Source organism: Lemur catta, chromosome 14 (genome assembly GCF_020740605.2).
Source record: "Lemur catta isolate mLemCat1 chromosome 14, mLemCat1.pri, whole genome shotgun sequence".
In the NCBI taxonomy this organism is placed as follows: Eukaryota; Metazoa; Chordata; class Mammalia; order Primates; family Lemuridae; genus Lemur; species Lemur catta.
The window spans coordinates 66,068,948-66,084,551 of NC_059141.1; the positions used below are offsets into that span (position 1 = coordinate 66,068,948).

The 15,604-nt window shown below is 37.3% G+C and overlaps 1 protein-coding gene across 2 annotated transcripts in view; it reads left to right on the plus strand.

Annotated features, from left to right (window-relative positions):
* MARCHF8 (membrane associated ring-CH-type finger 8) overlaps positions 1-15,604 on the plus strand; it is a 128,684-nt gene that overhangs the window by 32,905 nt on the left and 80,175 nt on the right. For both annotated transcript variants that reach the window (XM_045568404.1, XM_045568403.1), the window contains exon 2: positions 7,052-7,231. In XM_045568404.1, the coding sequence (XP_045424360.1) occupies positions 7,130-7,231 (102 nt within the window). In that variant the 5' untranslated portion in view covers positions 7,052-7,129. The remainder of the gene's footprint in view (positions 1-7,051; positions 7,232-15,604) is intronic.

The window sequence follows — 15,604 nt, forward strand, 5'->3', positions numbered from 1 at the left end:
CTCAAATCATTTCTCTGAGAATTTGGGAGGAATAGTTTTTAAAGATAGTTTGGTGGGCAAAAGTCTAGAGAGTTGGATCTGCTGATTGGCTGGGGAAGAACTCATAGAGTTGGGAAGCAAAAATTGTCCTCCTGTGCTAAGTCAGCTCCCACTTTATAAGACCAGTTGAGTTGGTTCCTTGGTATGGGCCACTGGTCTGGTTGGGTCACTTGGTCCACAGGAATGCAGGATCTGGAAGCTATCTCAAAGACTAGCCTTAGGTTTCACAAGCGTGATGTTATCTATGGGAGCAATGAAGAAAGCTAAGAATCTTTAAGGCCATCACTTACGTGACTCCTGAGTAGTAAACAATTATAGGAAAGCAAGTTAGGGAACAGTGGCTGGTTATGTATATATTTTAACTATGCGTATACCTTTGTAGAGTTCAGCCCCCTACCACTGTTTCTACCTTACAGCCTTTTATTAACTTTATAAAGGGCGGTTTCAATAGCATGTTTGGAGCCTCTGTTTGTATGTAAATGTGGTTTCCATAACTTGCTACCTATCCAGCATTAGGTTTTTGACCCAAAGATTGGCATTTCTCATCTGTAACTTACATTTTCCTTTGTCTTAAAAGTGCTTCTTTTTCAGTAATTCTTAATAACTTATATTTGTTACCTTTTGGAATTGTTCTTAAAGATATTATGCTTTTTTTTTTTTTGGAGACAGAGTCTCACTCTGTTGCCCGGCCTAGAGTGCCATGGTGTCAGCCTAGCTCACAGCAACCTCAAGCTCCTGGGCTCAAGTAAGTGATCCTACTGCCTCAGCCTCCTGAGTAGCTGGGACTACTCAGCCACCATGCCCAGCTAATTTTTTCTATATATATTTTTAGTTGTCCAGCTAAATTTCTTTCTATTTTTAGTAGAGACGGGGTCTTGCTCTATGCTTAAAGGGCTGGTCTTGAACTCCTGAGCTCAAACAATCCACCCAGAGTGCTAGGATTACAGGTGTGAGCCACCGCGCCCAGCCCCTTCCTTTTATTTTTGAGTTTTATTATATTAGCAGACAAATCTAGCCATACATTAAAAAATAGCAATGATAATATGCTTATTTTGTTTTTTAATTTGATTAGAATGTCTCTAAGAATTTTGCCATGTGAGTATGTTAAATTTTGGTTTGAGATGGATTTTTTTTTTGCAATAGATATTTTTTAATGTTAGAGATTCTCCCTTGCTGCTTTCTAAAAGGTTTTAAAATTCTTTATTGATGTTAGATTTTATCATTTACTTGTAGTGTGTAATGACATAAATAACTGATTCTACCAGTTTTTCTTGGAAAATGAATTCTCATCCTCTATGTTCAGGTGTTGTGATATGCTGGTGACTCCCAGTCTGCATTATGAACATGTCTGGGATTTCTCAAAGGCATGTGAGGCTCAGTTGTCCACACTGAGCTCGCCCCTCGCTCCTGCTCCTCTGTGTATGCCTGTCTTGTGAATACATAGCCAGAAACCAGGGCATGGTGTAGACTTCTCATTAGGTTATGTTAGTCTTCCTTTTCAGTTGGTCTCTCCTTCTCTATCCACTGCTTCAGGTCTGGCCTTGATGACTCAGTGCTGGTATCTACAAGTGGTTTCCTCACCCCTTTTACTGCTTTTTCTCTTTCTGTTTCTGCCAGCTGTTGTGCACAGGGTTCTCATTTTTTATAGGAAATGTACTTCTGATAAAGGCAAACTTAACCTAAAGTTGTTTATTCTAACAACGCCAGTTAGGAAGTTAAAATACAACAATTCACAGTGGGGAGGAGCAAGGTGCTGCTGGAGCCTGGCACCCTGCAAACAAGGGTGCAGGGAGGCATGTGGCCTGCTCCTGGGGTGCCCTTTGCTCAGGGATGCTGTGACTGGCATCTTTGTCTTCTCCTGGCTCCCCACTTTGTCATCTGTATTTGTCCGCATCCTTGTTGTTAAAATGGGCAGAATCCTTCATTTATCTTGACCATCTGGAAGCACATAGAATAGTTTGATTGTTAACCACACTGGTTGTCTTCAGGACTGGGCCTTCCTAGCCACCCCCCCTTATGGGGATAGCATCATCAGCCTTGCTCCCCCTCAGAATCAAGCTGCTTAGAGGTTGTAAATAAATGTGAGAAAGAATTTGAGGTCCCAGTTGTATAAATCTTGTGTTAGACTGAGGCATAGGGGGACATAAAATAGTACTGGAAAGACAAAGCAAAGAAACAGACTTTTGTGATGTGAGAGGAATCGCTGCAGATGCCTGGAAAGGCCTGCTGGCAGATGTGCTGAGGTTAATTAAGAGCCCCTACATTTGTGTATGTGGACACAGTCTTATTTGATCCTCACAGTAACCCTTTGAACTTAGTATGGATTATTACCCTTCTCTTTTTACAGACTAGGAAACAAAAGAGTTTAGAAATTCATCAGTTTGCCCAGCATCACACAGTTAGGACCAGGACTTGAACTTGTGTTTCTGATTGCTGATTTTGTACTTTTTCCATTGTCCTCTCAAAACTGGAAGGGTGAGATAGGATAACAGTGGCCCTAACATATCATCTGAATAAATTGCATTAGCAATAGCACAAAGAAAAAAATAAAATTTTCTTAGTATACTTTAGTGAATTCCATATATATTTTTAAATAGGTTTTTTTTGAGCTATAGTTTATATCCATTACGGTTAGCTGATTTAAAGTATATAATTCTATGGCTTTTTGTATTCTAAAAAGTTCTGCAACCATCACCATAGTCAGTTTTAGAACATTTTCGTTACCCTAAAAAGAAGCCCTTTAAGCCACCACTCCCTCCCATTTACCCATTCCCACCCCAGCCCTTTGCAACTAAGTTATAGATTTATCTATAACTTACCATTTGGACATTTCATACAAATGTTATCATATGGTCCTGTATAATATAATATATGGTCCTTTGTAACTGGCTTCTTTCACTTAGCAGAATTTCTTTTAAGGTTCATCCATATTGTGGCATGTATCAGCACTTCATTTCTTTTTATTGCTGAATTTGAATCTATTGAATGGATATACCACATTTTATTTATCTGTTTATCAGTTGATGGACATTTGGATTATTTCCACTTTTTGGCTGTTATGAATAATGTATGAACATTCATGGACAAGTTTTTTTGTGAGGAAATGTTTTCATTTCTCTTGGGTGTATACCCTAGGAGTGAAATTGCTGCGTCATACGGTAACATTTAACATTTTGAGGAAAAACCAGAATGTTTTCCAAAACAGCTGCATACATTCCCACCAGAAGTGTATAAGGGTTTCAGTTTCACCATGTCCTTGCCAGCACTTATTATTTGTCTTTAACTGGGAACATAATTAATAGTTTTGATTTGTATTTCCATGATGGCTGATGATGTTGAGTAATCTATTTTTCTTTGGGCTGTCTTTATATTAGTGAGTTATGAGAGTTCTTTATATATTCTAACTACAAGTCTCTGATTAGATATATGATTAGCAAAAATTTTCTTCTGTAGGTTGTCTTTTCACTTTCTTGATGGTGTCTTTTGAAGCACAGAAGTTTTAATTTTATGATGTCTAATTTGTCTGTTTTTTCTTTGTGTGAGAAAGGGGTCCAAATTGATTCTTTTGCATGTGTTTATCCAGTTGTCCCAGCATTATTTGTTGAAAAGACTGCTCTTTCCCCAAGGAATCATGTTGGCACCCTTGTTGAAAATCAGTTGACCATGGATACATGGTCTCTAAATTCTGTTCCATTGATCTTTTTATCTGTCCTTATTTCAGTACCATACTGTCTTTATGACTGTTCCTTTGTAGTAAGTTTTGCAATCTGGAATGTTCCTTAGTAGTAAGTATGTTTTGTAGTTTATTGTTCTTTTTCAATGTTGTTTTAGCAATTTTCAGTTCCTTGAATTTCTATATGAATTTTAGGATCACCTTGTCAGGTTTCTGCAAAGAAGAGAGCTCAGTTTCTTGATAGGGATTACTTTGACTCTTCAGATCAATTTGGGGAGAATTGACATCAGAGGACAATATTAAGTCGTCTTCTGATCCATAAGTGTGGCAGATCCATTTCCAGTCTCTTAAACCAGCTTTGGCAGTCCAGTTCTTCTAAATATAAATGTTCATATTAGATATGCTGTGTTTTCCAAGTTAGCATTAGTGGCATTGAAGTCCTCATTCCTGGATTGTTAGGTGGAGTACAGAGATTTAACTGCTGCTCTTAATCAAAGGTGAATTGAATTGATATAAAACAGCTATCTGGAAATTATGTAAAGAAAGTATTACAAGTAATACCTGCTTTGTTCTTTTCATATAACCCTTCACATAAAAAATGGCACAGTCTTTTTTGTGGTTTGTTTGTAAACTTATTTTTATCCTAACTAGGAGAAGGATTGCCTCATGCAGACTTAAAGTCTATTGCCTAGAGGTGAGGTTGCATCTCAGAAGAGGAGCTTAAGTGGCTATGAGGAGGGATATCTCTCTAGACTTAGCAAATAATTTAAAACTCTCTTCCATTTGTGTTTCTCTGGCATAAATAGCCCTTCCCAGGTTTGTCATGAGCATGTACCAACGATGTAATAATGATGATTGTATCAAAAGCACCACAGGTAGCTATTGACATGATAGGTAGTGGGGCTCTGGGCATGGTCAGTTTGACTAAGTATTCCAAGAGGCCAAATGGAGTTTGTCATTTGTGACAGAGGACTTTAGTGCATGAGCGATGAAAAAACTGCTCACCACTGACTGTGATGATCTCCCAGAAAATGTAAAGCAACTCAGCAGTGTCTCTTGTCTTGCTGGATATGCTTGAGAACAAACATTCAGACCATTTCTTGGCCATGGTAGAGCTGCATCTTGTGCCAGCCTCATTACAGGCTTGAAGTAGAGTAGGTGATGTATGATATCTAGACATTAGTATCATCTACTCTGTTTCCCTGGGGATCTTTTTTTTTTTGGAGGTTATTAATAATCACTCACTGGAAAAATTAGACTTTTAAAAACAATATTATTTTAGCTAATCTTCTTGTATATGTTGTTCCCTTCCAGTTTTTTGTTCCTTCCTGTTGCTTGTTGATTCGAGAATTGTGTGAAGGAATCCATTTTGTGAGTGTAGGTGCTCTTCTGCTTGGTTAGTGATACTATCAGAGGTGGACCAGCCTCACAAGCACCTGCCTTTGGTCTAGAGTAGAGTTTTGGGAAAGGTGGAATAAATGGCTGCTTGTCAAATGCGGCCATAGGATTGTCAGACCCTGTTGTTTACCCTCCCTGCCTACTGCCTCCCCCCCAATATCAACCCCACTTGATAAGTGAAAACCCTCAAATTAGAGATTCATTCTTTTGGTTTAAGGCTTCCATACTCAGTTAAAATATGAAAAAATGAAACATTACTCCATTAAACCTTATGGATAATTTATATTTCATTGGTTTTGTATACAGAATTTGATAGATCTCAGTGGGGGCAGTGGGGAGAGAGAAAGAACACACAATTCAGTTACTGTGCACTTTGGGGGAATGTAGGAGAAAACCAGAAAGAGGGCAGGGGTGTGTTTTGTGAAGCAGCTGTATATACAAAGTAACCACCAAATGCAAAAGGAGGTGAGAAACCAAAGAATGAGGCAGACAAATCCAGTTTGTCAGTATTTTTACTTTCAGCGTGTTTTATAGAGGAAATTATGGACAGAAGCTTGGTGTTGGGCAGCAGCAAGACAGGTAGATATCCATCTGCATTATTACTTCCCTTAGGGCTTATATACCACAGGGAAAGGGTATAGGTGTGTCAGAGAGAATATGTAGGAATTTGCTTAAGGGCATGAATTAGGGTAACATCGTGGTTTTTTGACCTAAGGGTAGGATTTATGGTAAGTATGTGCTTTTAATAGTAGATAAAGTAGAAATCTTAAAGTCATTTTGGGAACTAGGGTTAATCATAAGTCAACATAGTGGATTAGCATATAAGATGGAGTTACTTTTATTCTACACAGGTGTCTGGAGTCATTGAAAGACAGCATATATAAACACTATTATTTGACCTAAGGGCAGTCTTTTCATGGTTCTCAGAAATGTCCACAAAGATCCCTATCTTCCCCAGGAAATCCATTAGAACAGTGTTCGGCAAACTATAGACCTGTAGGCTAAATCTAGCCTGCCACATTTTTTTTTGTAGGTAAAGTTTTATTGGAACATAACTACTCTCATTCGTTTATCCGCTTTTTATGGCTATTTTCATGCTACAATGGCAGAGTTGAATAGCTGGAACATATTTGGCCAACAATACCTAACATATCTATCTTACCCTTTATAGGAAGTTTGTCAACAACTGGTGGAGAGAGTATAGACTTTTGGAAGGTTAAACATGGATCATCTCGATTTTAATTTAGGCTGGTTAACCTCTGATCTTACCATTATGTAGACTCAAGGGCAGCGGTTTTAAGGGAAAATCACTGCTTATATCAGGGTGAATGTTTCATCATGGAAAAAAGTTTAACTTCAAAAATATTCTTTTTTTCTTTTGGAGACAGAGTCTTACTCTGTCACCCAGGCTAGAGTGCAGTGGTCCAGTTATAGCTCACTCCAGTCTTGAACTCCTGGGCTTACTCGATCTTCCTGGTTCAGCTTCCTGAGTAGCTGGGACTACAGGTGTGCGCCACCACACTTCTGGCTAAATTTCAAAATGTTTTGTTTAGAAGGGGTCTTGCTATGTTGCTCAGGCTGGTCTTGAACTCCTGGTCTTAAGCAGTCCTCCTATCTCGGCCTCCCAGAGTGCTAGGATTACAGGTGTGAGCCACCATACCCGCATGAAAAATATTCTTACAACAGATGGTAACGCTGCTGTGTTTTAAACCTAAGTGGCCAATGGAAAATTAATCTCTGATTATATGTGTACCTGATCCATCAGCCTCCTTGACGTGCTCGCATCTTATTACAAGAGAGAAATTACAGTTTTTCTCCTAGACATTCACTGTAACTCATTTAAATATAAATATGAATATAAATATAAAATGCTAATCTCACACTTGGAAATTTGAAGTGTTTTAACACAGTTATGTTTATTCTCTCTTCACTTTCTCTCAGCTTGAAACCCATGGCCCAAAATGACTCTGCCAGTGGAGACTTTCTTCTGTGAAGAAGGCGACCAGATAGGAGGCTGGGATGAGCATGCCACTGCATCAGATCTCTGCCATTCCATCCCAGGATGCTACCTCTGCTAGAGTCTACAGAAGTAAGACCAAAGAAAAGGAGAGGGAAGAACAGGTAATGGGAGAATACTTTTTAAACTTCATTTATTTTTATTACATTTTTATTAAATATGATCTAGAACAGTACTTAAGCTCTAAAGATAAGGGTTTTCCCAGATAATATACTAATTAGCACACAAATAGTTGTACTCACGCCTGTAATCCTAGCATTCTGGGAGGCCGAGGTGGGCAGATTGTTTGAGCTCAGGAGTTCGAGACCAGCCTGAGCAATAGTGAGACCCCGTCTCTACCAAAAAATAGAAAGAAATAGCCGGGCATGGTGGTGCATGCCTGTAGTCCCAGCTACTCGGGAGGCTGAGGCAGAAGGATTGCTTGAGCCCAGGAGTTTGAGGTTGCTGTGAGCTAGCCTGATGCCACGGCACTCTAGCCCAGGCAACAGAGTGAGACTCTGTCTCAAAAAAAAAAAAAAAAAAAAAAAAGGAAAAAAAAGTAAAAATGTTGTACTCAGAAGAAATTGTGTTTTGGTAGATTTCTAGGTTTTCAGATTTTAGTGTAAACTATTCTGTTTATAAATGACTTATCTTAATTGGTTAAGTCTGCCTGATTATATCTGATAAATCAGTGAGACAAAATTCTTTGGAGTCTCAGAACATGATGCAAAGAATAAATTTATTTGAACAGAAATTTGTGAGTGCTCTGTCTGGTAGAGAGGGTATCATAGTTAACACTGCAGAGAGCCTATCTCTGCACTCCTATGGCTTGCGACCTGGCTTGACAATTAAGTGTGCATTACAGTATAATAAAGTCAGTGATGGAAGAAGTTCAGGGACACCTAATCCTTGCCCAGGGGGTCAAGAAAGTCTTCCTGGAGAAAATGCCATTTACATAGAGAACCAGATAGTGACCTACAGTTAGTTAGGAGAAAGGAAGAAGGTAGGTCCCAAGTGGGGGAAATACTACATGCAGAAGGCCCAAAGGTTAGAGCAGGGTGAGTTCAAAGAGCTTAAGGTAGAATAACTTGAACATGAAGGTTTAATTGGATAGTGGCAAGATAGGAGGTTGGAAGAATTAGCAGACTCTTAAGGAGTTTGGATTTATCTTGGCACAAGAATGAATGAGTAATTAGATTTTTGTTCTTAAAACTTTTACTCAGGCTAGCAGTTTGGGGAGTGAATTGCATGAGTGGAAGGGAGACTAGTTGACTATTTAATAACTTCCTTACTTCAAGTTTGGCAAACTTTCTGTAAAGGACCAGATAATATTTTAGACTTTGTGGGCCAGGCAATCACAGCTATTCAGCTCCACCATTGTTGTGTGAAAACATCCAAAGACAGTATATAAATGTATGGACATAATTGTGTTCCAGTAAAGTTTTGTTTAAAAAACCAGGTGGCAGGCTGGATTTGGCCCATGAGTCAGTCCCTGCAGATCCTTGGCTTACAGAAAAGGTGATGGTGACTTCGTCTAGGATAGGGGTAATGGAGATGGAGGGATATTTAGTTTATTATTCACTGGGCTTGATCATTGCATGTGGGGAGGGACAGGGAGGAGTCAGGAGTGACTCTCTGCTGTCCTCCTTGTGTTTACAATGTGCTTTACAAACATTTGCTCATTAGTTCTTGTAGCATTCCTATTTTATAGTTAAACTTAATCTTTGCCCAAGTCTATACAAATCCTTAATCAAGAATTAGTAAGTCTCATTTGAATTGGAATCATCATAGTTGATGGCATACTATTCCTTCCATTATTCCACAAAGAATTTTTTTTAAACATAGTTCTAAAGTACATGGACTGTAGAAAATGAAAAGTTCCATATAAAGTAAAAGAGGTCTCCATGTTCTTAGTTTCCTCTTTGTTTTTTAAGTTATTAATATTTGTGTTGTCAGCCTACACCTGTCGTTTACTTTTACTGAGCTTTAGGAGAAGTGTGGCCAGCATTGATTGAAATGCCAACTGTTGGGAGTGGTGGGGTAGATGATTTGTGGAGGCAGTATTGTTTTCAGTATTTTAGTTTTTCCTCAACTTGCTGGGGATGGGAGAATACTCCAAAATATCTTTTCCATATTCTTTCTATCAATGAAAGATTCATTTAAATTAATAGTCTTTTATTATAACCCTTCTTAGCCCAAATGAAATTTTAAATATAACTACGTAGAACCTTAGCCTAAGGTGCTTGTCTATACTAAGTTGAGGCTACCAGTTACCTATTCGTTGTAGTGTTGGATTTGTACACAAATGGTGAGAATTTCTTGATGTACATCTTAGTCTGCTCCAGTTGCTGTAACAAAATACCATAGACTGGGTGGTTTAAACAACAAACATTTATTTTTTGCTGTTCTGGAGGCTGGAAGTCTGACATTAGGGCCAGTATGATTGGATTTTGGTGAGGGCCCACTTCCTGACTTGTAAACAGCTATGTGTCTTGCTGTGTCCTCACATGGTAAGGGAGAGAAAGGAAGCAGACTCTCTGGTGACTCTTAGTATAGAAGTGCTAATCCCATCACGAGGGCTCCACTCCTAGGTCCTAATTACCTCCGAATACCATCACATTGTGGATTAGGGTTCTAATATATGAATTTTGAGGGGAACACAAACATTTAGTCCATAGCAGTATATGAGGAAGCTACTCAGACTTGTTTGGAATAGAGAAAGGAAGATATCCAACATTTTAGGCCAGAAAGGAAGATTCTTGTTGAAACACACCCTACTGTAGATTCATTGTTGGTAGGTAGGTAGGTAGGTACTCAGTAAATACTTATTGATCTATTTGATGGGATTGTTAAGGTTTAAATGAATAGCATTAACCAGCGGTATTTATAGGACTGGGAATTTGATGGATACTGGGAAGAAAGAGAAACTATCCTGTCCCATCTTAGTATGGGGAGTAATTTGAACACCCAGTGGCAGCTTGACAGTTCAGGACATCGTGGCGCCAAGGTGAGCTGGCAGTAGTGGAAGAGCAGCTAAGAAGGGAGCTTACAGGCCCCATGAGACCTTCGGCAGTAGCTGGCAGTGCTGAAAATGGTGGTCGTATTAGTAAGTTTAGAGGGCCTGAAATATGGTATCAAGATTGATTTGAAAGGTAAGTTTTTGTTCAGAGAAGCCCATTTTTCTTTATCGAGTTTCCATGGCACAGGTTCAACTCAGAATCTTTTGGTATGATGTCTGATCCCCTTGTGCTTGGGGGATGAAGACAGGAGAGAAAGAGAAGCTACGCAGAGGCTGCCTCCTTTCATCATCATGCACAGTTCTCATAACTGCAGAGGTGACATTTATCCCACTACCTCTGGGATAGCATAACACAGTCTATTACATTAGTTACATTAGTAACAGTGTTATTCCTTCTGTATCCTGCGAGAAGAGAGAGCCCTTGCATTTTACCCAGAATCAAATAATCCATCTATTAACTTTGACACAGTTTCACCTATGCTTGTCAAATGCATTATCCTCTCTATAGCACCCATCCTAGGAGCCCATATCTACAGTTCTACAGAGAATTAATGATTTTACACAGTAGTTAATGTAGTTGATGAATGAATGAATGAGTGCAGTTTCAGTAGTGTGGGGACATCCCACTGTGGAAATAAAGGGGAATGTTTTGTAATCCATAGAAAGGTTTCTGTTGCTGTCACTTATGAATTAGGTAAATGTTTCTTGAAGAGTTTTTTCTTTTCTTGAAGATTTTTTTTTTCCATTGTGTTTTATAGGTAATTATCCATTGCTCCCTAGACTCTAGTCTGCACTTAGAAACCTGATTTAGTGGTTATTTGTATTCTTTCAAAAGAAATGCATTCTTTAATTCTAGTTTTCTTAGAGAATATTTTCATTTTTCTTATAGTTTTAAAGAGTTATTAATGTCTTTGTATTGTTAGTGGCTTTCTTTGGTTCTTGTGGGTGATTTTCAAGCCTTTTCGTTTTCTTTAAATTATGAAACCTTTTCTTCTTCCTTTAGGGCTGAATTCTGTACTCTGGTTCTCTTGGAGATTGCTGTTAGAGGTTAAATCTCTATATTCTCTTGGCTAATGGATCCCTTAGTCCTGTATTTGGGTCCTTTGGGACTGGCCATTTCCAAATTGTCCTATTTTGCTCATTTAGCACTGCAAATTTTTGCTTCTCCTATGTCTAAGGAGGTTCTTAATTGATCTGTTGCCATCCTGATTGCTTTTTGATTAATTTCTCTTTGACTTGCTCTTTGTTTTGTGTTTCAATAGCTCCTTTTACATTTTTTGAGATTTTTTTTTTCATTTTGCTTTTAAACAGCTCTACTGGGTATTAATTAATGGGACAATAAATAGCGTATATATAAAGTATGCAATTTGAAAAGTTCTGACAAATGTATCCATGTATGAAACCATCAAGATTATGACCATATCTGATGAGGCATGGTGGCTCATCCCTGTCATGCTAGCACTTTAGGAAGCTGAGGGGGAGGATTGCTTGAGACTAGGAGTTCTAGACCACTAGACCAGCTTGAACAACATAGTGAGACCTGTCTCTATAAAAAAATAAAAAAATTAGCTGGGCATGGTGGTGGGTGCCTGTAGTGCCAACTGCTAGGGAGACTGAGGCTTGAGCCCAGAAATTAGAGGCTGCAGTGAGCTATGATCATGCCACTACACTCCAGCCTGGGTGACAGAGCAAGACCTTGTCTCTTTAATTGTCTTAATTTTGGTGACATCAAATTTATCCACTTTTTTATTTTGTGCATTGTACTTTTGGTGTCTATTAAGAAATCTTTGCCTAATCTAAAGTTACAATGAAACCCCTTTGTTTTTTCCTAAAAGTTTTATAGCTTTGGTTTTACATGTATGTCTGTGATCTGTTTTAAGTTAATTTTTGTGTACTGTGTTTTTTGTTTATGAATAGTCAGTTGTCCCAGACACTGAATAGACTCTTTTCTCCATTGCCTCACCTTACGTCAGTTGTGCTATATGTGTGTTTATTATTTGCCTATCTTTACACCAGTACCACACTGTCCTGAATACTCTAGCTTTATAATAGTCTTGAAAATCAGATTCTTTATTTTCAAACTTTGCCTATTTTAGCTTTTTTTGCATTTCCATATGAATTTAAGAATCAGATTGTCAACTTCTTAAAGCCCACTGGGATTTTTATCGGGTATTGAATCGATACTTCCATTTGGGAAGAATTGACATTTTCACAGTATTATCAGGATTGAGTCCTCATGGATGAATAAGGTATATCTCGAGACTCTTTAAGTCTTATTTAATTTCAGCATTGTTTGTCGATTTCAGTGTAAAGATTTCTTATACATCTTTTGTCAGATTTATCCCTAAGTATTTTACATTTTTGATGCTGTAGTAAATGGTATCTTTTTTAAATTTTAATTTCCTGTTTCTTGCCACTAAATAGAAATAAAATTGATTTTTGTATATTGATTTTGTGCCCTGCAGTTTTGCCAAACTCACTTATTCTGGTAGCTTTTTGTTGATTCCATTGAATTTTCTGCTTAGGTTATCATGTCATCTGTGAATAAAGATGGTTTTACACTGTCCTTTCTATCTAAATGTCCACTTGCCTTTGCCTCCAACTCTGCCTCCTCCACCTTCCCCTCTTCTTGCCGTGGTGGAAAACCTCCATTACCGTATTGAATAAAAATGATGAGAACAGACATTCTTATATTATTCCTGACCTCAGGAGAAAATCATTCATTCTTTCAACATTAAATATGATGTTAGCTATATGTTTTTTGTTGATACCCTTTATCAGGTTGAGGACATTCCCTTCTGTTCCTAGTTTGCTGAGAGTTTTGATCAGGCATGGATGGTGGGGTTTGTTAAATGCTTTTTCTGTGTCTTGTCAAAAATTAAGCTGTACAGTAGTTAAAGCAGTAGATTTTATTCAGTAATAACTGTTGCAGTAGGAAAGAGAGTCCAGTGTGAACTGAATTCACCTTCAATTTTTGCAGAAGTGAGTGGGCATTTTAAAGGGAAAAGGAGGGAGTAGGGAGCTGGGGATAAGGGAAGTGGAAAGTTACAAAAAGTGGGAAGGGGTTTGGTCAATGTGATCAGGCCATTTGGATTTGCTAATTGGAGCTTATCAAAGTTGGGCTGTCTCCCACAGAGACTGGGAGACAGGGGCTCTCTATCTTCAAGTGTTGGCTTTAACAAACAGTAAAGCTTTTGGCAGCCTTGGGTTTTCCCAGGCAGGATTTTAAGGGGATTGGAGTCATTATCCTAGGGATACAGGCTTGAGGTGTTAGAAACTATGCTGGTGTTGTTCAAGTATCTTGGTGCAGGGGTTTGGATGCAGTCATTACGTGAAGAGAGTTCTTACAGTTCTCTGGCTTTAGGATTATCATATAGTTTTTATTTTTTAATTTGTTTCTATAGTGAGATACATGGATTTGTTTTTTAAATAATAAACCAGTCCTACATTCCTGGAACGAACCACACTTAGTTATGATGCATTATCTTTTTTATATATTTTTGGTTTTGAATTGCTAAATTTTGTTTAGGATTTTTACATCTATGTTCAGAAAGGATATTGATTCGTAGTTTTCTTTGGTTATAATGCCTTAGTCTTATTTGTTATTAGAGAATGCTGTCATCATTCAATAAGTAGAGAATTATTTCCTCCTCTTCAGTATTTTAGAAGAGTTTATTTAGAATTGGTATTATTATTTCTTCTTTACATTTTGATAGAAGTAACCAATGAAGCCATCTGGGCCTGGAATTTTTTTGTGACAAAGTTTTAAGTTATAATTTCAATGTCTTTAATTAATATAAGGCTATTTAGGTTATCTGTTTCTTTTTAAATGAACTTTAGTAGTTTGTATCTTTCATGAAATTTGTCTGTTTCATTGTTTAATTTTTTGACATTATTATTATAATTTTTTTATAATGTTCCTTATTACCCTTTTAATATCATTAGCATCTGTAGTGATGTCATCACTTTCAGACGCGATACTGGTAATTTGTGTTTTCTTTTTTTTCCTGATCATCTGGCCAGAGGTTTATCAATTTTATTGATAAACACAATAGAACCATCTTTTTGTTTCATTGCTTTTCTCTACTGTAATTGTTTTTTACTTCTTTGGTTTCTGCTTTGATATTTATTATTTCCCCTCCTTTGCTTCTTTTGAGTTTAATTTGCTTTATTCTTTTTCTAGATTCTTAAGGTAGAAGCCAAGGTTATTTATTTGAACCCTTTCTTATTTTCTAATATAGGTGCTTAGTGATTATAAATTTCCCAAGTTCTGCTTTAGTGGCATCCCACAAATTCTGCTATGTTGTGTTTCATTTTTATTCAATTAAAAATGTTTTCTAATTTCCTTTTTTAGTTTTTCTTTGATATATGAATTATTTTTTTAAGTTTGTGATTTAATTTCCAAAATTTTGGGACTTTCCAGAGATCTTGCTGTTATTGACATCTAATGTGTTTCATCTTGCTCTGAAAACACAAATATTTTTTTTTAAGAGATGAGGTCTTGCTATGTTGCTCAGGCTAAACTACCGAGCTCAAGCAATCCTGCTTCAGCGTTCTGAATAGCTGGGAGGACAGGTGTACGCCACTGTGCCCTACTCAGAAAACATTTTGAATTACTTAAGTCCTTTTAAATGTATCAAGGTTTGTTGTGTGGTGCAGAATATGCTCTCTTTTGGTAAATGTTCTGTGTGTACTTCAGAAGATGTATATTCTTTTGTTGGGTGGAGTGTTCTATAAATGTCAATCCAGTCAAGTTGATTGATAGTGTTTTTCAATTCTGTATCCTTGCTAATTGGGAGCCTACTTGTGTTATCAATTATTGAAAGAGTAGTAGTAAAATTGCTGATGATAATTGTGGATTTGTCTGTTTTTCTTTGTAATTTTACAAGTTTTACTACATGTATTTCATGCTCTATTATCAGGTACATAAACATTTAGGATTGTTTTATCTTTTCAATACATTAACTGCTATATCATTATGAAATGATCATTTTTATCCCTGGTGATGATATTCTTTGCTCTGAAATCTACTTTGTTGGGTGATAATACAGGCATTCTAGCTTTCTTTTGATTAATGTTGGTATAGTATCATCTTTTCCATCCTTTTACCTTTTTTTTTTTTTTTTTTTTGAGACAGGGTCTCATTTTGTCACCCAGGCTGGAGCGCAGTGGTGCAGTCATAGCTGACTGCAGCCTCAAACCCCTGGGCTCAAGCAGTCCTCCTGCTTCAGCCTCCCAAGTACTGTCCATCTACTTTTAACCTATTTGTGTGTTTATATTTAAAATACACTTCATGTAAGCAGCATATGGTTTGGTCTTGCTTTTTTATCCAGTTTGACAATATCTGTTATTTAGATGTTTATTTAGATATTGAGAAATATAAATATCTCATTTATATCTAATGATATATTGATATATGATCTGATGATATATGATTATTGATATGGTTAGACTAAGTCTTCCTATATGTTTTCTATTT